This window comes from Aulostomus chinensis, chromosome 22 (assembly GCF_037954235.1).
Source record: "Aulostomus chinensis isolate RoL2024-O1b breed Wild chromosome 22, RoL_Achi_v1.0, whole genome shotgun sequence".
Classification (NCBI taxonomy): Eukaryota; Metazoa; Chordata; class Actinopteri; order Syngnathiformes; family Aulostomidae; genus Aulostomus; species Aulostomus chinensis.
In genome coordinates, this window is record NC_141341.1 from 882,717 (window position 1) to 903,708 (window position 20,992).

The 20,992-nt window shown below is 49.3% G+C and overlaps 2 protein-coding genes across 10 annotated transcripts in view; one reads left to right on the forward strand and one right to left on the reverse strand.

The window, feature by feature from the left end:
- The window catches only part of col14a1b (collagen, type XIV, alpha 1b), a 95,732-nt gene that overhangs the window by 7,366 nt on the left and 67,374 nt on the right, over nucleotides 1-20,992 (reverse strand). For 8 of the 9 annotated variants that reach the window (XR_015111373.1, XR_015111372.1, XM_086194297.1 and 5 more), the window contains 15 exons: nucleotides 19,201-19,344; nucleotides 18,753-18,917; nucleotides 18,593-18,631; nucleotides 18,087-18,229; nucleotides 17,601-17,739; nucleotides 17,320-17,429; nucleotides 15,916-16,074; nucleotides 13,953-14,030; nucleotides 13,781-13,867; nucleotides 12,802-12,855; nucleotides 4,217-4,312; nucleotides 3,463-3,516; nucleotides 2,721-2,774; nucleotides 2,567-2,620; nucleotides 1,948-2,019 (listed from right to left, as the gene is read on the reverse strand). Coding sequence is in view for 7 of the 9 variants with exons in the window: in XM_086194297.1 (XP_086050423.1) it covers nucleotides 1,948-2,019; nucleotides 2,567-2,620; nucleotides 2,721-2,774; nucleotides 3,463-3,516; nucleotides 4,217-4,312; nucleotides 12,802-12,855; nucleotides 13,781-13,867; nucleotides 13,953-14,030; nucleotides 15,916-16,074; nucleotides 17,320-17,429; nucleotides 17,601-17,739; nucleotides 18,087-18,229; nucleotides 18,593-18,631; nucleotides 18,753-18,917; nucleotides 19,201-19,344 (1,448 nt within the window). In the remaining 2 variants the exon portion in view is untranslated. Of the gene's footprint in view, nucleotides 1-1,947; nucleotides 2,020-2,566; nucleotides 2,621-2,720; nucleotides 2,775-3,462; nucleotides 3,517-4,216; nucleotides 4,313-12,801; nucleotides 12,856-12,881; nucleotides 13,606-13,780; nucleotides 13,868-13,952; nucleotides 14,031-15,915; nucleotides 16,075-17,319; nucleotides 17,430-17,600; nucleotides 17,740-18,086; nucleotides 18,230-18,592; nucleotides 18,632-18,752; nucleotides 18,918-19,200; nucleotides 19,345-20,992 lie in introns of those variants that run through there. The other variant, XM_086194300.1, reaches the window with a different exon arrangement.
- On the forward strand, nucleotides 6,250-9,060 carry LOC147240200 (CD209 antigen-like protein C). Its single transcript, XM_086194301.1, has 6 exons — nucleotides 6,250-6,524; nucleotides 7,295-7,417; nucleotides 7,496-7,594; nucleotides 7,684-7,826; nucleotides 8,437-8,546; nucleotides 8,778-9,060. Exons 1-6 carry the CDS (start codon nucleotides 6,374-6,376, stop codon nucleotides 8,911-8,913), a joined length of 762 nt encoding a protein of 253 aa, XP_086050427.1. The 5' UTR covers nucleotides 6,250-6,373; the 3' UTR covers nucleotides 8,914-9,060.

Genomic DNA, 20,992 nt, shown 5'->3' on the forward strand with positions numbered 1-20,992 from the left:
CTGGAACCTTCCTCGTGTTGGGGAGACAATGATCAGAAGCAGAACCCTCCTACTTCAGAAGAGGGACCATTCTGGACTTTCAGGGCCCTTTTGAAGGATCGTATTCCCTCAAAGGAACATTTGTTAATGTCTTGGTCTTGCAGAGGGTAGAGAAGTTACACAAGCAGCAACAAGCACTTGTACTCTTTTAAGTAAACGCTGGTACTTCTGTTTTTGAATGTAGCAGGACTCAGGGAGCCAAGTATAAGTACTAAACATGTATTGATACAAAATAATCAGTGAAGACAGGAGGAGCTCCAGCTGAGCCACTGCACTCAACTGCCTGCAGCTCCAGTCGTTCATCTCTCCTCCTGACAAACTTTGCCTGGATTTATCTGAGCTGTTGAAAACATCCATCTTTAACCAAACAGAGCCATTAACCACTTCAACGACTGTATGTTCCCCCAGTTATTAAGACTCGTCATGGACAGCGGCGTGGTAATTTTTCAGTGCTGGATCTGTGCAGTCCACCCACACATCAGTAATTACATACTTGACAACATTTTATGTGGGCGATGGAGTAATTTGTCAGCAGTTGTACCGCCTCCCACCCAGGCTCATTTTACTCTGCGGCGGTACAACTGTGATTCACTGGGAACATTTCAGTTCCCCAGGAAAACAGAGGCAGCGCACATTCACATCAACCAGACTGAGACACCACATATATTTATCTATAAATAAGTATTTGTGTATTTATAAATGGATAAATATATAAATATGTGTGTATTTATAAATATACTGTATACACAGTATATTTATAAATACACATATTTATTTATAAATAAGTATATGTGTATTTATAGATATATATACTTTACACACACACGCACACACACACACACACCCCCTCCCACACACACACACACGCACACACACGCGCACACACACACACACGCACACACACACACACACCCTCCCACACACACACACACGCACACACACACACACGAACACACACACACACACGCGCACACACACACACACACGCACACACACACACACCCCCTCCCACACACACACACGCGCACACACACACACACGCACGCACACACGCACACACACACACACACACACACAGTGTACATCCATTTCACACAGCAAATTCCCGCCTCTTCCAGTGTCTAAAATGTCTACAGTTTGAAGTCTGGCCTTCAGCCTACTTGTCACTTCACTCTAGCAAAAACCCAGCAGGATCTGTGCATCGTAGAAGTCCTGGTGTCCCACAGTGGGAGTGAGAGCCCACAGCGGTGGAGGTGAGGGATGGGAGTGCCTTTGCTGTCCAGAGCTCTGCAGCTGCGAGACCTTCAGGCTGAGCGTCATCTCCTCACATCCTACGACAACCAGAGAACTTCACAATTCTGAAGATTCAAAGATTTCCTGCCTGTTAAAGCTTTCGCTGCTTGAACCTTGAAACAGGGACTTGTGGCTCATCGAGGAGCAGAAATCCAGTCACAAGCTGGGACTTGTTCACTACAGGGTGACGGCAACAAACGCCTGAGTCAGAAAAGAAGGATTCCTCTTTCTCCTCCCTGAGTCCATCTTTGTTTAGCTGCTCTGTGTTTTTAAAACTGAAAGTGTTGCAGAAGCTCTGGATGACAGGAATTTGTCACAAAATAATCTCTTCCTGCTCCTCGGGCGGCAGCCTGGGTTTCAGCTGGATGTGAGCAGACCTTCGCACCAGACAGGAAGTTCTTTATCTGGCCGTCAGATCACCTGGCTGGACTCTCTTAAGCCTGACTGACACGACTTCCTGCCTCCTCTTGTATATTTACACAGCAGCTTTTGTCAGAGATGTGATGGGAAACTTAACAACAAGTTGTCTCCTGTTTACGGCTTTAAAACCAAGTAAAGAAGAAAGTAAAGAATAAACCAGACAAAGCAGTGCTGCTGAATGCCTGACAGACTCACCGGTGGCCCCAGTTCACCCTGTTTTCCTGGTGGGCCGGAGTTACCTGGGGCCCCTGGGGCTCCTGGACTCCCCTAAAGAGACCGAGAGAGACATGAAGACAAAGACTGTAGCAATCATGGATAAATGTCTGTCAGATTAGATTGGATCCTGAGGTACCTCACGGGACAACCCTAGTAAATAGGACCGAGAGGAAAGCAGTACATCAGACTTTATATGTACCGTTTTCAGATTCTAGGGCGCTTGGCTCCTTGTACATGGAGCTCTCGTCGTCCGGTGGATCTGTTTGCATTGCTTCTCACCTACCAAACTATGAAATGAAGGAATAACCTCAGTTTTATTCTGTTTTTCCTGGTCCTGTATTTCCAACTCTCTGCTATTGCCATCGGCGGAGAGCCACAAGGTTCCACACTAGGTCCTGCTGTATTTTCCCATCTCTCCTCTCTCATACCTCTGTGATACGGCTGATACTTAGCAGCTCTAATCCAACGCTCGTGCTAATTTCTCACTGACGTCTTTCTTGTGTTCCCCCAGCAAACTCACACACAGACAGACAGTGTTGTAATTCCTCTGGGACGTGAGTATCGGCCGAGACCTGCCCTTCATTTCACTGTCACTTACAATGATGCCGGTGGGGCCCTCTCTGCCCGGGGGTCCATCTTTGCCCGGCAGCCCCTGTGGAAACAGACCATGTCAAATGTTCTTCAGGTTCTTTGACCTCTCAGCCATCACTGACCCTCCATATTCTAGACAGCGTCGGTATGAGACGACTCACTCTGGCTCCTGGAGGTCCCTCTCGGCCAGGAGCGCCAGCTCTTCCAGTGCTGCCCTGAAATGCAGGAGCAGAGGTGATTGCAGCTCCTTCAGTCTAACTAGAATCTTCCAAGAAAAGTAAAAATGCAACATGTGACTGTTTGAGCGTGAAACGTTGCCAAAGACCGAAACTCGCCACACACCTTCACAGGTATTTAGACAACTCCTCTGTTTATTTGCCCGTTTCAAATATGTTGAGAAATAATCAACGACATCCAGAGTGTTCTGGTGCTCCAGGGCTGAATCAGCGTTTCAAGGTCTTTGGTTTAACTTGAGCTTTGCGCTGGGAGTCCTACATTTACATCTCCCTCTACTCCCCTATTGTCCACAACAAACTAGCAAAGAGGACAGTAATACAAGAACTTTGTTGTTGTGTAAAAAACTTGAATTGTTGTGACATTACAAACTTTTTGAAATAGCGCCATTATTCACAACCTGACAACTTCGATCGTTTCAGTCGAGCAGTAATTAGTCAAGCCAGGCTCCTTTCAGGTTCTCTGCTTTGTAATTCACACTTCATGTATCATCCAGTGAAAAAACACCAAAACACAAAAGTACAGCAGTTCGTCATCAACGGGGTGAAAACTCCATTTCATTTTGCAGAAGAAGATGAAAGACGACATTCAGTGTCGAATTAACAAGATTGTGATCAGGTGATGAGACGAATCAGGACGCTTGATGTTCCACTCTGTGTGTTGGTTTACCTGCGCTCCTGCTTGTCCAGCCTCACCTTTCTGTCCTCTCTCTCCTGGGTTACCCTGCACATCACAAAATACACACGTTATCGATGTCTTCAACAACAACGTATCAGACTAACATTTGTCAGACAGCATCAAGAGTTTTTCTACAGTTCAGCAGGAAGCAGGTTTGAATTCTGTAGAAAAGAGAAATTCTGTCAGTTAAAAACGTGCTATTCAACTTGAGAAGTCCGCTGAGATGAAGCGATAAACGCCTCCATTTGAAAGTCTTCCTTTCACGCTGGTGTCCACCCCAGTAGAGGAGCGGTTCTGAGCGTGGGGGCCAGCGGCCTCAGTCGGCATCAAGAGTTCACCTGCTCTGCCCTCCTCATCTCTGATATACAGCAAACTCAGGGAGAGGATGATGAGGGTCAACTCTGCCATGATGTCACGGCGGGAATAGCGGCTAATGAAGGTCTTTGGGGGAGGAACCCTGGATCGGTCAAGAACCAACCGGGCCGGTCCAGCTTGTTTTGCATATTCACTAAATTACAAAAAAATGGAAGTTGGTGGAGCACAAATTCCTAAACAAACATGACATGAGGTCATCACATCCAATTACTGATCCATTCCTTGTGGCTGAGTTCTACCATCCCATGAAGTTCTGCTGACAGACAAACCAACACCAGCGATCACATGACCTCATCAGTGCCGATAAGACGAGATGGAGGAATTACTGAAGTTAGGACAGCTCTATCATGAGGACGTGTGTTTGTCTTACTGGGGGTCCAATGATGGAGCGTCCACTGGGTCCTTGTGGTCCCGGTGGCCCCTGAGGTCCTGGTACACCTGTATCACCAACAGGACCAGTCGGGCCCTACAGAGAGAGAGAGGGAGAGGGGGGGGGGGAGAGAGAGAGAGAGAGAGAGTGTGTGTGTTTCCCAGCAGGCCAAATCCACATTTTTGAGTCGAACTTCCTTCTGGTCCAGTGTTTCATCCTGTTTTCAGCACTACAAGACACAAGGTCATTTTGGGACATCCCTCTCCTCCTCTTTAGTTTGTGGACTTACGTTTCAAAGCCTCCAGTTTGGCATTTTTGCTCCGGCCAATGTAGCTTTTTATATCTGGAGAAAAAACATTTTTGGGCGACTGACAAACAGGAAGCAGCCGGGAGCAGATTGCCACTGACCAGGTAGTGCGACGCCTGAAACCTGACTTGCTTTTGTCCAGTTTATTCCAACCAGCGCTCATCACGCGGCCGTGACGTCTGCACTGAGGAACTCTCCAGATATCTGACAGAGCTGCAGCTGCACAGCTCCTCAGCAACCAGCAACCAGTCAAGAGAGAGGAAACAAGTGTTACAATTCTTGGACACATTTGAGACTCACGGAGTCGGTTTTGATCCGTTCTCCATCACCACATCATGACACTGTTCCACCGACTGTCCCACCTGCTGGTCACATGACTACCACTGGGGGGGGGGGGGACAAAAAACAGTATTTGGCAGCCACCGAGTCTTCAAGTTGTCCCACTTAATAAGATGCGAGGTCTGTCATGGTCATCATTGGTCCACTTCAACTGTGAGAGACTGAATGTAAAAAACATCCAGGAAATCCCATTGTAGGATTTTCAAAGAGTTTATTAGTGTCATAATAAATGTATAAAAATAAGTATTTAGCACCAAGAGTTCTGGCCCTCACAGACCTGTGACTTCTTCATGAAGAGGCTCTTCAGTCCTCCACTCATTCCCTGTAGTAATGGCGTCTGTTTGAACTCGTTACCTGTATAAAAGACACCTGTCCTCACCCTTAAACAGTCAGGCTGCAACCTCTCCACCAGGGCTGAGACCAAAGAGCTGTCTCAGGACACCAGGGACAAGACTGGGATGAGCCAGTCTACAAGAGGTAAGCAGCTTGGTGAGAGGAGATCAACTGTTGGAGCGATTATTACAGTAGAAAATGGAATAAATACAAGATCCCTGACAACCTCCCTCCACCTGGGGCTCCATGCAGGATCTCACTTCAAGGGGTACAAATGACCTTGAGAACAGTGAGGAAACAGCCCAGAACTGAACGGGGGAACTGGTCAATGACCTGGAGAGAGCTGGGACCACAGTTACAAAGGTTACTAGTAGTAACACACCACCTCGGCATGGATTAAAACCCTGCAGTGCTGGAAAGGTCCCCCTGCTTACGCCAGCACACGTCCAGGCCTGTCTGAAGTTTGCCAGAGACCATCTGGACAATCCAGAGGAGGACCGGGAGAAGGTCATGTGGTCAGATGAGACCAAAATGGAGCTCTTTGGTATAAACGCCGCTCGCCGTGTTCGGAGGGGGAAGAATGCTGAGTCTCATCCCAAGAACCCCATACCCACTGTGGAGCATGGGGGGCTGCTTTTCTGCAAAGGGGACAGGACGACTGATCCGTGTTAAGGAACGGATGGATGGAGCCATGGATCCTGAGATTGTAGGCAAACACCTCCTTCCACCACTGAGAGCACTGAGGATGAAACGTGGCTGGGTCTTCCAGCATGACAATGATCCCAAACACACCGCCCAGCAACCAAGGAGCGGCTACGTAAGAAGCATTTCAAGGTTCTGGAGGGGCCCGGCCAGTCTCGGGACCTCAATCCAATAGAGACTCTGGAGGGACTTGAAAGTGGGAGTTGCCCAGCGACAGCCCCAAAACATCCCAGCCCCTGAGAGGATCTGCATGGAGGAATGGCCAAACTAGCAGCTACAGTGAGCAGACCTGGTGGGGAAGTGATAAAAAAAATGTGTGTGTGCGTGAGTGTGTGCGTGAGTGTGTGCGTGAGTGTGTGTGTGGAAACACAGGAAACACTGCAGCGTCAGAGTGGCAGCAGCACGTCAGATTTGTCTGATTAGGACAGACGATATCAGAGTGGACGCAGCACAGCTGGCTTCCTGCTCCTGTAAAAATGTCTTACAACGTTTATGAGGAGCCAAAGTCTCTGGTGGGTGAAGGATACACCAGAGGAGCCGGCATGGAGCGAGGAGAACGAGAGGAGAGATGGGTGGACATCTACCAGGGCTCTGACTCAATCCCCAAGCTCGAGTGCCAAGCTGGAGGTGAGTGTGACTCAAATCTTTCTTTTTCTACATCTGGTGTCGAATGCAGTAAAGGCTTCAATCACCATCAGCAAGATTTTAGTGATGTCACACTAATCTGGACCTGAAGTCCAGTGTACAGGGTGGTGGTGGTGTTCTGGTCTCCCACTGCCTCCAAGAGTCAGGTGAGCAGGAACTTGTTGCTATTCAAGTACACATCGAGTTTTTCTGCATGTTTCTTGCTGGTCTGTCAAATATTTGAGAAGTTCCTTTCTACTCAGGGTTCCTCTGTCCTCTTGGCAGCTGGGAAGACGTGGTACCGTTACTGACACTCTGACTTTGATACTGGTACCTGAACAACATTAACATTTACAACGATACAAGAAACGCTGTTCCATTAGACGGATGGGTTTCCTACCAAAGTACAAGTAACACTCCTATCATTAAGCCCCCCATTACAATGTGAAGTTGATCAGCACGGTAAAGACAACGTTTTTCATCGGTGAGTTGCTCTTCCCTGTTGCTTAGTTTGGGCGTTTCTTCGACACCAACATGCAAAACCTGGGCAAAAGTCAGACATCTTCCCCCAGGATGAGGGGATCCTAATAGGTTAGAGCACCTGAGCAAGATGGCGCCGGCAAAGATGTGTCCTACAAGCCTGAAGGCGGCGCTTACATGTATATATCTACGGGTGTCACTGTGAGACGAGACACGAACAGTGACGCTGCTCCGCGTGCCACGCGGGTTACTGCCCTGCTTGTTCCTGTATGCTCCATCTTTTGTCTCCGTAGGTGCAAACACTCCCAAGCATCGTCCGGCATTCCAGATTAACAATTCTAGAGCCGCCGCCGTGATTCTGCTGGCTCTGCTGTGTCTCCTGCTCTTCATTGGTGTCGCCGTTCTCTCCAAACTATGTGAGAATCTCATCTGGAGTCCCTAAAAATCAGTCACCTAAATATGACCTCCATCTTCACTGATGTGATTCCCCTCAGATGCGTCAACCAGCCTGGACAGAGACCAGCTCAGAAGGAATTACAGCGACCTGGCAAAAAAATCCAGCCAGTTAGAGGAGGAGGTGAAGCAGCTGTGTGGTAAGACGCCGGTGGTGAGAGGCAGAACAGCAGATCTGATGAACAGATGGATGTGAGGTCTGTCACCGAAACGTGTGTTTGACCACCAGGGCAGTCTTGTCCCAGGGAATGGGTTAGATGGCGATGCAGCTGCTACTACATATCTACTGAGAAGAAGAGCTGGGAGGACAGCAGGAAGGACTGTTGCAACAAGGGGGCAGATCTGGTGATCATCAACAACCAGGAGGAACAAGTGAGGAAGTTCTGCTGTTCTACTCAACTTGGTGTCTGAGTTCGGTCTTGCCGGTATCCTGTAAGCATCAGTTTTCTTTGGGCCGGGCTTGCTAGAACGAGCCAGGTGGTAAAACCGAGCACAGCAACAGCACCGAGGGGCCCAGCTGGTGTTTGCATGTCTTCTGATAATGCATGAAAATGCACCACGCACTTCCTCAACTGGCTTTGAGGGCCAAGATCTTTCTGCAGTCCGGCCAGGTTTCGTACCAGGTCAGCTGCACATGTGACATGCGCTCACACCACTCGACCACCTGAGCAAGTCAGCAATGAGGTCATTTGTAGTCCAACAGAATGTTAGCATGTCAAGGATGAGGTGTGTTTGTAGTCCAACAGGAAGTGGTCATCTCCCTGGTTCCTCCTCCAGGTTTAGACTCAGAAAGTCCCTGGTTCAAACCAAAGCTCAGCTTAGTCTAAAAGCTCTTCTCATCAGTTAGAGGGTTTTCGTTGTTTTCAAATTTCCCCTCATAAATGGTCACAAGATGGAGAACGAATGTACCCTGATAGCAGGAAGGAGGCAGCAGCAGAGAATATGTATCAAATAACCATCAACTCTCCTGTCAAATCAACAGAAGTTCGTTCGTAGCCAGGCTAAAGGCGGAGCTTGGTGGATCGGCCTGACTGTGACGAAAAAGTGGAAGGGGAAATGGGAATGGGTGGACTCGTCCCAATTATCATACACGTGAGGCAAATACACTTTTAGCATGAAGACACAGCAACAGTCACTGTTTTTGACAAAATAATGGATGTAATGCAAAGCAGAGGTAACGGTGAACAGATAAATCACACTTAAAGAAACTTAACAAACTTGATGCTGTCATTTTCATTCCCAGACACTTTGAATATCTTACATGAGGTGCAGCAGTGGGGCCCCACTCACTTTTCTATTCTAACAGGGTTTGTTGTGCTGCAGGAATTGGGGGAAAAAAGTGGCCACAGTGCCTAAGCAAGACTCCCAAGTGTACATCCGTGAAGACGGACACTGGAATCTCACCAGCAGGGGAAACCTACAGTGGATCTGTGAGATCAACGGGATGCCCAAGAGCTGAAGGTCGAACATCGAATACTGAAACTGACGGTGTGGCCACATCAGTTTCACTCCCAGTGCTGGATGAGATGTAACGAGGCAGCGTTTCCCGCTTGCTGATTGCTTTTTCTTCTCCTGTTTTCTCTCTGCTGCAATACTGGGTTTTTCATTTCAAACCTGAATAAAACTTCAAATAAAAACAAACATAATAGGGTCTTCACCTGAAGTACCTTCTGGCTCAGGCCCTAACAAGCAGCGTTGTGAGGGCCTGAGCCCTGGCCTGAATCCCAGGGTGTCCTGGTCCAGTGTGGAGGCCTTGTAGTTGAGGAGTTAGAAGCCTGAGTCTGATCAGAGAGTGAGAGCAGAGCTGAGAGCTGGCCCTTTAAGAACCCCTCCCCCACTGCTCTGTCTTTGATCTGTGCTAGAGAGAGAGCAGAGCTGAGAGCTGGCCCTTTAAGAACCCCTCCCCCACTGCTCTGTCTTTGATCTGTGCTAGAGTGAGAGCAGAGCTGAGAGCTGGCCCTTTAAGAACCCCTCCCCCACTGCTCTGTCTTTGATCTGTGCTAGAGTGGAGAGCAGAGCTGAGAGCTGGCCCTTTAAGAACCCCTCCCCCACTGCTCTGTCTCTGATCTGTGCTAGAGTGAGAGCAGAGCTGAGAGCTGGCCCTTTAAGAACCCCTCCCCCACTGTTCTGTCTCTGATCTGTGCTAGAGTGGAGAGCAGAGCTGAGAGCTGGCCCTTTAAGAACCCCTCCCCACTGCTCTGTCTCTGATCTGTGCTAGAGTGAGAGCAGAGCTGAGAGCTGGCCCTTTAAGAACCCCTCCCCACTGCTCTGTCTTTGATCTGTGCTAGAGAGAGAGCAGAGCTGAGAGCTGGCCCTTTAAGAACCCCTCCCCCACTGCTCTGTCTTTGATCTGTGCTAGAGTGAGAGCAGAGCTGAGAGCTGGCCCTTTAAGAACCCCTCCCCACTGCTCTGTCTCTGATCTGTGCTAGAGTGAGAGCAGAGCTGAGAGCTGGCCCTTGAAGAACCCCTCCCCCACTGCTCTGTCTCTGATCTGTGCTAGAGTGAGAGCAGAGCTGAGAGCTGGCCCTTTAAGAACCCCTCCCCACTGCTCTGTCTTTGATCTGTGCTAGAGTGAGAGCAGAGCTGAGAGCTGGCCCTTTAAGAACCCCTCCCCCACTGCTCTGTCTTTGATCTGTGCTAGAGTGAGAGCAGAGCTGAGAGCTGGCCCTTTAAGAACCCCTCCCCACTGCTCTGTCTCTGATCTGTGCTAGAGTGAGAGCAGAGCTGAGAGCTGGCCCTTTAAGAACCCCTCCCCCACTGCTCTGTCTCTGATCTGTGCTAGAGTGAGAGCAGAGCTGAGAGCTGGCCCTTTAAGAACCCCTCCCCACTGCTCTGTCTTCGATCTGTGCTAGAGTGAGAGCAGAGCTGAGAGCTGGCCCTTTAAGAACCCCTCCCCCACTGCTCTGTCTTTGATCTGTGCTAGAGTGAGAGCAGAGCTGAGAGCTGGCCCTTTAAGAACCCCTCCCCCACTGCTCTGTCTCTGATCTGTGCTAGAGTGAGAGCAGAGCTGAGAGCTGGCCCTTTAAGAACCCCTCCCCCACTGCTCTGTCTTTGATCTGTGCTAGAGTGAGAGCAGAGCTGAGAGCTGGCCCTTTAAGAACCCCTCCCCCACTGCTCTGTCTCTGATCTGTGCTAGAGTGAGAGCAGAGCTGAGAGCTGGCCCTTTAAGAACCCCTCCCCCACTGCTCTGTCTTTGATCTGTGCTAGAGTGAGAGCAGAGCTGAGAGCTGGCCCTTTAAGAACCCCTCCCCCACCTCTCTGTCTCTGATCTGTGCTAGAGTGGAGAGCAGAGCTGAGAGCTGGCCCTTTAAGAACCCCTCCCCCACTGCTCTGTCTCTGATCTGTGCTAGAGTGAGAGCAGAGCTGAGAGCTGGCCCTTTAAGAACCCCTCCCCACTGCTCTGTCTCTGATCTGTGCTAGAGTGAGAGCAGAGCTGAGAGCTGGCCCTTTAAGAACCCCTCCCCCACTGCTCTGTCTTTGATCTGTGCTAGAGTGAGAGCAGAGCTGAGAGCTGGCCCTTTAAGAACCCCTCCCCCACTGCTCTGTCTTTGATCTGTGCTAGAGTGAGAGCAGAGCTGAGAGCTGGCCCTTTAAGAACCCCTCCCCACTGCTCTGTCTTTGATCTGTGCTAGAGTGAGAGCAGAGCTGAGAGCTGGCCCTTTAAGAACCCCTCCCCACTGCTCTGTCTCTGATCTGTGCTAGAGTGAGAGCAGAGCTGAGAGCTGGCCCTTTAAGAACCCCTCCCCCACTGCTCTGTCTCTGATCTGTGCTAGAGTGAGAGCAGAGCTGAGAGCTGGCCCTTTAAGAACCCCTCCCCCACTGCTCTGTCTTTGATCTGTGCTAGAGTGAGAGCAGAGCTGAGAGCTGGCCCTTTAAGAACCCCTCCCCCACTGCTCTGTCTTTGATCTGTGCTAGAGTGAGAGCAGAGCTGAGAGCTGGCCCTTTAAGAACCCCTCCCCACTGCTCTGTCTTTGATCTGTGCTAGAGTGAGAGCAGAGCTGAGAGCTGGCCCTTTAAGAACCCCTCCCCACTGCTCTGTCTCTGATCTGTGCTAGAGTGGAGAGAGAGGAGGAGCACCAGGACTGGAGTGGGACAAGAGGAAGAAGTCGGCATACGCTGGTCCAGAGGGACACAGAACACCATGTTCTTGGAGGGTTTTTGTCAGGAATGCAGTGGTGTGGTTGGTAGAGCTGTGGGATGGATGGTGTAGACGTGAGAAGCGTTTGTTTGACAGTATGTACCCTGAGAGGACACCGTCTCCCCATAGGCTTCCATTGGAAGCTGAAACGTGTCTCCCCCACTTTGAGGGCTTGTAAAATCCAAACCCAGTAATTCAGATAAAAACTTTTAATAACTTTTAATCAGCAGAGTTTGGAGAGTCACGTTTTAAGTTTTGGAAGCAATACCATGAACGCCCTAGGAAGAGATAGCGTTCGGGGCGCAAAATCGTCCAAAATTGGACATTCGTGTCCAACTTGTGGACGTCCTGTTAGAGTGAGGTCAGGGGTGTCTGTATATGATTTGTCCGTCTTGATAAGACGAATAAAACGGTGTTGGTCCCATGTCTGTAGGACATTCCTAATGGCCGCGGCGTGGTTTTTTGTGTATGTAGGTGGTGCTATTGAGTAGAGTGCTGCTTTTTTTTTTAAATATCAAGTTTTTCGCTGCACCTGATGTGTGTAACAAATTTGGAGAGTTTTTGAGCGTGTTTAGGGGTCAAATTAAGCTTTGAAGTGGCGAGTGTGTGGAGCACACATAATAGGGCCTTCGCCCGGAGCCTAACAGACCAGCAGCTTCAGAACTCTCAATTTCTGCAGTTTTAACAAACGTAATCAAATAAAAAATACATTTTTCCAACAATAATCTAGTAAATTATACAAATTCTACAATTTCATCTGGCAGACGCTTTTGTCCAAAGCGTCGTACAACACAAACAGCCTGATCCATTTCTGATGTGATCAGTTTGTTGTGATCAGCTCCAAATATTCTGAAGGTTTCGATGGAGCAAAAATGTTCATAAATGTTGGCAGGGAAAGAGCTGAAGAGCCTTCTTCCTTCAAGACCGATTGAAATAAGATGTTGAATGACAGAGAGGCTCGCTGACCCTGCGTCCGCAGGCGTACAGACACCAACACAGGTCTACGGCTGAAGAGTGTGATAACGGGAACGGACTTCAGACTGAACTCCAGCATCATCGCCAGGTACTTAGTGACACTGCTGAAGTTTCGCAAGGACACCACGGCCGCTGGGAAACACACACACACACACACACACACACACACACACACACACACACACACACACACACGAGTGGACACGTCAGAGGAAGTGAAGAACAAGGACTCACCACCGGGCCTGGCTCTCCACGATCGCCTCGCGCTCCTCTTATTCCAGGGCCTCCCTGTTTGAGACAGCGGACGAGTTTAGAGACTCACAGTCTACAGGTGTGTGTGTGTGTGTGTGTGTGTGTGTGTGTGTGTGTGTGAGGTACGAGCCATTGGATCTATAATTTGCTTAACTCTAAAGAAGCCTGAACTAAAGCAGCAGAGAAGGTGACCTCCCTGCAGGAGCGATGACCTAAGAGCTGCTGGGTGATGTCTCATCTCCTGGTTATACTTTGATTATTTTTTTGTTGAACTCAATACGTGGTCACTGTCTTCCACCACGTCAGCCTTTTCAACAATCACACAGGAACGTAGAATTCAGACTCAAATCAAATCACTTCATTCAGCCGGGCTTTGATCGGGTCTACGCTCCCTGTTAGGAGGACCAAACATCACAATCCACTTCAACCACTGTTTTTATTCACCATGTGTGAACACGCTGGTACCCACAGACACACACTCAATCTACCACACACCAGGCTCTTTACTGATTGGTGCAAAAAGGTGACAAGATGAGTGGTTGTGAACGTTGTCAGTAATCCACGCAGGAGGAGGGACAGAGCCTGTCTGAGGACGTCTTTAATTCAGTGTTGCTGGGAAAATGTTCTGTGGTCTCCTTTAGAGAAATACAGGGACAGGAAAAGTGGAGTGTGTTACTGTGAAAGTTCCCTTCACGTGGGCACTCATGAGGCGTGAAGCGGTTTCCTCTGCGCTGTTATCTGGACTCATCTGTCACTCAGGCTGCTGAGCGCATTTGCTGTTGACTCCTGTAGCAGGAAACAACTTGATAGAAATCAGTTCTAAAATGTTACGAAATCTATGAAATGATTCTTGTTTTGAAGCAGTAAAGAAGTAAAAAAGAAAAAAGTAAGGCTCTGTGTGTGTGTGTGTGTGTGTGTGTGTGTGTGTGGGTGTGTGTGTGTGTGTGTGTATGTGTCTCACTGGTGGTCCAGCAGCGCCTGCAGGGCCTTTGCTGTCCTGGGTGCAGGTGCAGGCCTTGGGCATGGCTGGGCAGTCGGCCTCCTTCCTCTGATGACGAGATGAAGATGAGAAACAAAGACAGCAGTGAGGAGGGCGCACGCCAAGCGGTAACCCGGAGAGCTTCAGGACTCACCAGACCGGGAAGTTCGCAGCATTTGTCTCTGTTGGCCCAGGAAGTGCTGCACACGATGTCGAAGATCTGGAGCTGGAACTGCACGGAAACACAGCAAATCTTTGAAATACGCCGTCAGAAACAAAAGCATAACGATTCAGAATGATTCACAGGGTTGACATGGACAAAATCTAGACGAATACAAGATGCTGGAGGGGTCATGCCGGCCCCCCAGGAGGAGCTGTGACTCCACCTCCTGAGGGGGACGAACGGATGATTGGAGTAACAAATCACTTGACGTGTGGAAGCGTTCAGTCATAATCCTTTGAAGCGTTTTACACAGGTCTATGTTCTTAGCTGGCTAATTAGACATGTCGAATTCTGAGCTACAAGATTAAAGCATCAGTCGGCGCCAACCTCTGACTCATGGTGGGAGATTCCAAGACTCGGCTCACACTCCAGACAGATCCAAACAAAAACAACCAATTCAGCTCCTCCGGCAAGCAAATTCCAAAAACCCCTCAATCCCCCCATCATCCTAATTTGTCTGTCTTTTTCTGGATGACAACCCTCCGAGGTCGTCTTGTTTATGCGTGCAAACCCACAATCGGCATGAGATTAGGATTAGTGACGAGGCTTCCAGGCCTCAGAACAACCTGGCTGCTCGTTGGGGAAAATGTTCAAACCAGGAAGGATAATTTGACGTGAGTGGAATCGTTCTGCTCCAGCACGGACTGCATGTCGAGCGCTTCCTCTTCAAAGGGAGCTCAAACCAATCAGAGACGGCAGCGGCCTCTCTGTCTGGGAACTCATTTGTTTGCATTCATAAAGCGGCCGGAGGAAGCGGCTGGGCTTTGATGAGAAGATTTAAACATGGATGAATCTGCTGCCACAGCGCCAGATCAAACACTGTCAGTCGTAATTCATGTAAAAGTCGGTGGTTGCACAAAAAACATCAGTGTGATTAAGACTTGCGTCACTTGTCTGAGATCAGTGCTGACATATTTCAGCCTGAAGATGCAGATCGGCGTCCTTCGGTACACGCCGCTCTTTACCTTCACCTGATGACATTAAACATGTCTGAATACTTCTCAGCGGGATGGTTGCGTGTTAGCATTTGTTACGTCTCCCACTCGTCTGAACACCTGCTGATGTCTGACTGGGGACAACCCGGGAGCGGGCTGCACCACAGACCCGGGAGCGGGCTGCACCACAGACCCGGGAGCGGGCTGCACCACAGACCCGGGAGCCGGCTGCACCACAGACCCGGGAGCCGGCTGCACCACAGACCCGGGAGCCGGCTGCACCACAGACCCGGGAGCGGGCTGCACCACAGACCCGGGAGCCGGCTGCACCACAGACCCGGGAGCCGGCTGCACCACAGACCCGGGAGCCGGCTGCACCACAGACCCGGGAGCCGGCTGCACCACAGACCCGGGAGCGGGCGGACAGACGTAGTGGTTCTCCGGGCCCCAGGGGAGGCGGACGGACGGACCAGGTCCTTCACTGCTGGTCATTTCTTCTTTGGATTCGGATCTTTCATCTTTTATGTTTTTTTTTTTTTCATGAATGAGGTTCTTAAAAGATTAATGAAAATGTTGGAGGAGATGATATTAAATAGAAAATAGCTGAGAGTTAAAGAGTAACCATGGAAACACTGCCCTTGCCCTCCATGCTGCTTGTTTACACCCACATGTACATGGGTATGTGGAGTACATGAGTACTTCCACTGCAAAATACTCATCACTCTTACTTTTAGAACTTTCTTTTTTCATGATTCAGACACGGTTCCTCTGGTGATGACTGATTTGAGGCCTGTGTGTGTTTCTGCCTGAGGTCGGCAGACAACCGCGTGCGGTGAAAACTCAGATGCACGAGAACGCCGCTGGCAGGCGACCACGATGAAGTAAGAATCTCTTATTCGGTGAGGAGGCTAACAGAGAGCCACTGCTACGTTCCCTGTCACAACTCCATCTTTCCTTACAGGTGCTGAGTTGTCCTTGTTCCCTCTGGAGCGCACCATCCTCCCCAGGACCTCCACGCCATCTGTGGTGATGTTTCCTGCAGCATTGATGGTTTTCTCCGTTACCATCTTGCAGTCGACCGTCACCGTGGCGCTCGTCTTGCTGATGGAAATGTGAAGCTGTGGGAGAGAAAACAGCGGACACCTTGACACCGTCACCTCTTGGGGCCTCCACCGTTAACTGGTTTTACTTTCTGCATTTAACGCCATTTGATTGCAGCTCAACGTCGGCGCACATCATCATCATCACCGGCGTTGCTGGTATTGTGTTGTGTCTCCTCTGAGGATTCTGACATTTTTTTCCCTCCCTAAATGTAGTTTTTCCTCCCATAACAGAGACCCCTCCTGAGGCTAACTGGGAGGCCAACTGGGAGGCCAACTGGGAGGCCAACTGGGAGGCCAACTGGGAGGCTAACCTACTCTACTTGTGATTTGGAACCACACAAAAAAAACTGACTTGACAACTTTGATTCAGAGTCAGTCTTCTGGACAGATGATAGTTGTTGTACCTCCATCACCACAACTGCAGCAGGAAGTGCTGCAACAGGAAGTTGTTGTAGTCCAACAGGAAGTGGTCATGTCATTTCTGTGAGTAGTCCAACACTGCATGAGCATAACGCAGTCGCACATCTGCCCAGCTGTGGTTTTACTCTCAGTCAAACTGGCAGAACAACAGACGTTTCCATTCAATTCTGAGTGAAATGCAGCAAAAGCGGGAACGTGAAATACAGTCGTTTATACCGAGTAGTTTGTAGAGAGTAAACCAGGTTAGGTATGTGTCGGTCCACCAGAAGGTGGCGATGTAGTCAGCGTTACAGTGGCTGCACCAGCCAGCGCAGAAGAAGAAGAAGAAACCCAGTGAGGCATCAGGTGGGCTCATTGTTCCACGTTCACCGTTTCGATGAACAAAATGTGTATCCCATCATGAAAAGATGAGACAAGCTGCTGAGAAATTATTCTCCTGTGAAGGTTGAACAAATACAAAAGTCTTACGTGAGAGTCATAGGGGGCTTTCAGTGTCGTCATTCTGGTTAAATGTGCTCTGGTTGCCATGCCAACGAGCCAGGCTCTTTGGTGCTCAGTCAGTGAGCAGGTTTGGTAACCCAGGTTCTAGACCAGGGTGGTTCCTCCTCTACACACTTCAGTCCAGTGATGCTGCGCCAGTCACCCTTTGTTTGTTGGATGGTTGTTGGTCCTTCATCATCACACAATCTTACTTTTCATTGGAATTTGATGGAAAAACTAAAAAACAGGTTTTCCAACCATGAATTTCCTCCTTCTGGCAACAACTACACAACTCCAGCAGGCCACTGATGTCACTGACACTCATTCGTCCAGTGGGACTACAGACCAATGTGAACAGACCTTGTGAAAGCTGCCATAGAAGAGCTTCTTGATTTCTGGCCCCTCAAACGTGACTGTCTGGAAGTCTCCCTTATAGTCGTTGTTGAAGAAGGTCAGGGTCTTTCCTCCGTCTGCAGGAAGACACAAAACCACAGGTCACCCAAGAGGTAGCCTGAGCAGCTCAGCCTTCTCCTGCTGCCTGCTATCAGCCGGTGACAGAACCGTTCCACCAGAACATGAAGCAGATTTAAGAAACTCGGCAGCACATGGACGTTTAGGACAGCCAGTGTGATCTGACTCACTGTCCAGGATGACTCCGACCAGCGGCTCGTTGTTCTTGTTCAGGATCTCCCAGAGGGCGAAGGGCTCCTCGGGGGTGTCGGGCAGGACCCTGAAGAGCAGCGTGATGGTGTAGTCTGACGGCAGCCCCTCAGCGTGGAGGTACCTGACATTCATTCAACATCCTGGTCATGGTCAGACATTAATGCTCTCAGCAACAGGTTATGAGCCCAGCAGACGAGGAAAAGGGGCTCCCTCGTCTTCCTCGAGTCTGAGAAACCATCACGGCCAATCAGAATCGCTGAGGGCAGGCCACGCAAAATTGTATTTCCTTTACAGGTATTCAACAAAAACCACAAGCAGACCACTCTATTTTAGTTTGATGTTGTTTCCGTAGCAACAGCAACTTTGAAAACAGCTGCATGTAAAATTCAGAAGAGGCAGAGACTGAAAAAAATCACCTGGCAGGTTTCTACCTGCAGTGTTGCTAAGGTGAACTAGAGCAGAAGGTACCTGGTTGGCTGAGCCAGCAGCGCATCGCTGTGCAGGTGGAAGCACGGGAAGGTGTTGAAGGTGCCGGGTACCATGGAAACGCCGGAGTAGCTGCTGTAGCGATTCTCCACCAGCCCGAAGAGCTCCATCATACGGAAACCTGACGACGCACAGCGAAGGTTTGCACCTTTGGTGTTCGTGTCATCACACTGGCCACTTGACGTGCCCATCAACTGTCAGATGAGACACTTGAAGCCACAAACGTTTATTATGATTGACACCAGCTTAAAGACAAGACTCCGAATGTCATGTGACTGAGTAAAGGACATTTCCTAACAACGTTCTGGCCTGCATGCGGTGATAGTTGGAGAGGGCAATGATCAGACGTCTTGACACCTGAGGTTCTGGCAGTGAGGAGCTCCCCTCTGAGGTCAGAGCTCTGCATTCAGCCACAGCCCTGACCCTCTGGAGCGTCGAGTGGTTTTTGAGAATGTTGGCGCTGGGAGCACGTGTGAACTCTTACCTGGTGTCGTGCTGCCACTCATCGGCACTGATGGACAAGCTGGATGAGAAAAGGGGCTCCATTAACCAAACGTTGGTTCAGACACATGCAGACGTGAATACAAAACTACTTAATTTCACAGCATGTGGGAGGAGCAGAACCTCCCTCAGCGCCAACTCACTGGCAGTGGCAGCTTCACACACGAAGGTCACCAGCTTCTCTTCGATCTTCTTAAAGGCGTCGAGGTCGTCCACGAAGAAGACGTGTCTGTCGCTGGGTTTACTGGCGATGCTCACCAGTTCTCCGTAGTCGGCGTCGGCGAAGCCGATAGCAAACACGATGTAACCTGATGGAGAGGACACGGCTTATGAGACCCGCAGCAGATGGATGTGGAGGGCGTGGCTTCAAGATTTTCGGCAGCCATGAAGAAAATAGGAAAGGTTTAAATTTGAAATGTCTGTCTTGGGAATGTGATTTTGAATTTTCTCTCCGCTGTCATGATGACATCAAGCTAAACGCCACGATGAATTATTTCATGAAACAGAAACGTTACGCGGGAGTTTAACGGCCTCCATCTGTCATTATTCTCCAGGGCAATGATCCTGGGCCCGTAGCCAAAGAACTCTGACCTTCCATCTGCATCTCCTTGGAAACCTTGTTGACGTCATCCTGGGAACGCCCGTCTGTGAGCACCACCAGAACGTTGGGGATTCCTCGCCGGACTCCGCCCTCCACCGTGAAGATGCTCTCCTTCACGTGCTGGATGGCTCGACCTGAGACACACATGTTTGGCATGAACACCCCACTCGTCTATCATTTGGAAAGTTATTGAAAAAAGCAAATGCAGAATTTCTGCAGCATCTGAAAAATGCAATGAATTTCTAACTAAAATGTAGAATTTTGAAGGAAGTGATAAAAAGAGCTGGTTATATGTTCCCACTTCTAAGTTCTCATATCTTGTGTTCGTTTGAGAGTCCTAAGTCCTGATTAGTGATGCTGATGTAAGGAGAGACCAGAGGGCTCACGTCTGAACCTTCCACTGGGAATAAAGGGAGAAACAAAGAGAACATAGAACCACAAACTGAGTCTGTGGGAGGTGGAGCGCTCAGACCCCATCATGGAGGAACATCTGAGCGATCATGTTGGACAGCAAAGGGAACTTATAACGCTATAAATGACATCCAGTCTGTTGTCGTGCAGCAGTGGCACCTCGGTATGGTCGACGCGGATGCTTCAGAGTGTTAACATTTATGAGAAACTCAAAACTCAAATTTGTTCTTGTCTTCACAGGTGTTCCTGACCACACCTGAGATCCCATCCACCAGACGACATCAGACTCAAAACAAAAGTGTCATTTCCTGCCACCAGGTGGTGTATGACTCTTCTGATACAGAACCTAAAGGCTCCGCCCCTGCACCAAGTTTGGTGATATAAATGAACCACACAGTTGAGGAAAATGTTCCTGATCTGACATTCTCTGAAACGTGTGTTCACACATGAAAAATGACCAACGTCACATGGTCTGACACAACGGGAAAACTCAGTTGACATTCTGGAAGCTCATTTCCAGGACTTTTTCCAAGGTTTCTCGCTTCATTCAGAAATCTAGAAATGGCTTTTTTCAAACTGCATGACCCCTCCAGGTTTTTCATAAAATCTTTGCTGTTGTTGATGAGCTGAGTGGAAGTTGTCATGCGGTTCATTTCACTTGGATTTGAAAGTGAACCAAGTCTATACACTCGTGACCAGATTCAGACCAGAACAAGTGAGCTGTAGGCATGAAAACACTCCTCCATGCAGGACACGCCTCTGAGGACCACGTAGCACCCGCTACCTAGAACATTGTCTCCGGGCCAGTGGGAACGCCACCGATACGGATTCTTAATTGCATTGAGTCGAACAGGTTGATTGTTTAAGTCCCCAAACTGCTGCTGCTGAGCCTCTGTAAACACTGATTAATGACTGCAGCTATTGGTGCCTCTACACACACACACATACACATACACACACACACACACGCGCGCGCACACACACACACACATACACACGTACACATGCACACACACACACATACACACGCACACATGCACATACACACATGCACACACATACACGCACACACACATATGCACACACACGCACACACACATATGCACACACACACGCACATGCACATACACACATGCACACACACACACACACACATATGCACACACACACACACATGCACACACACACACACACACATGCACACACACACACACATGCACACACACACACACACACACACGCACACTTGTTTTACATGCATGAAAACACGCCAGGCAGGAAAGTACAAGTGTTTGAGTCACACAGATTCATATTTGTTTGAAGTTGCCTGATGCTCTATAACAGTTGATGACTTTATCAAGATGGTGGGTT

Excerpts from the sequence above, each read along its gene's own strand:
- LOC147240200 (XM_086194301.1), top strand. The coding sequence starts at position 6,374 with ATGTCTTACAACGTTTATGAGGAGCCAAAGTCTCTGGTGGGTGAAGGA. Across the intron at positions 6,525-7,294 it reads GCTCGAGTGCCAAGCTGGAG|GTGCAAACACTCCCAAGCAT; the intron begins GTGAGTGTGACT and ends TTGTCTCCGTAG. Across the intron at positions 7,595-7,683 it reads GGAGGTGAAGCAGCTGTGTG|GGCAGTCTTGTCCCAGGGAA; the intron begins GTAAGACGCCGG and ends TTTGACCACCAG.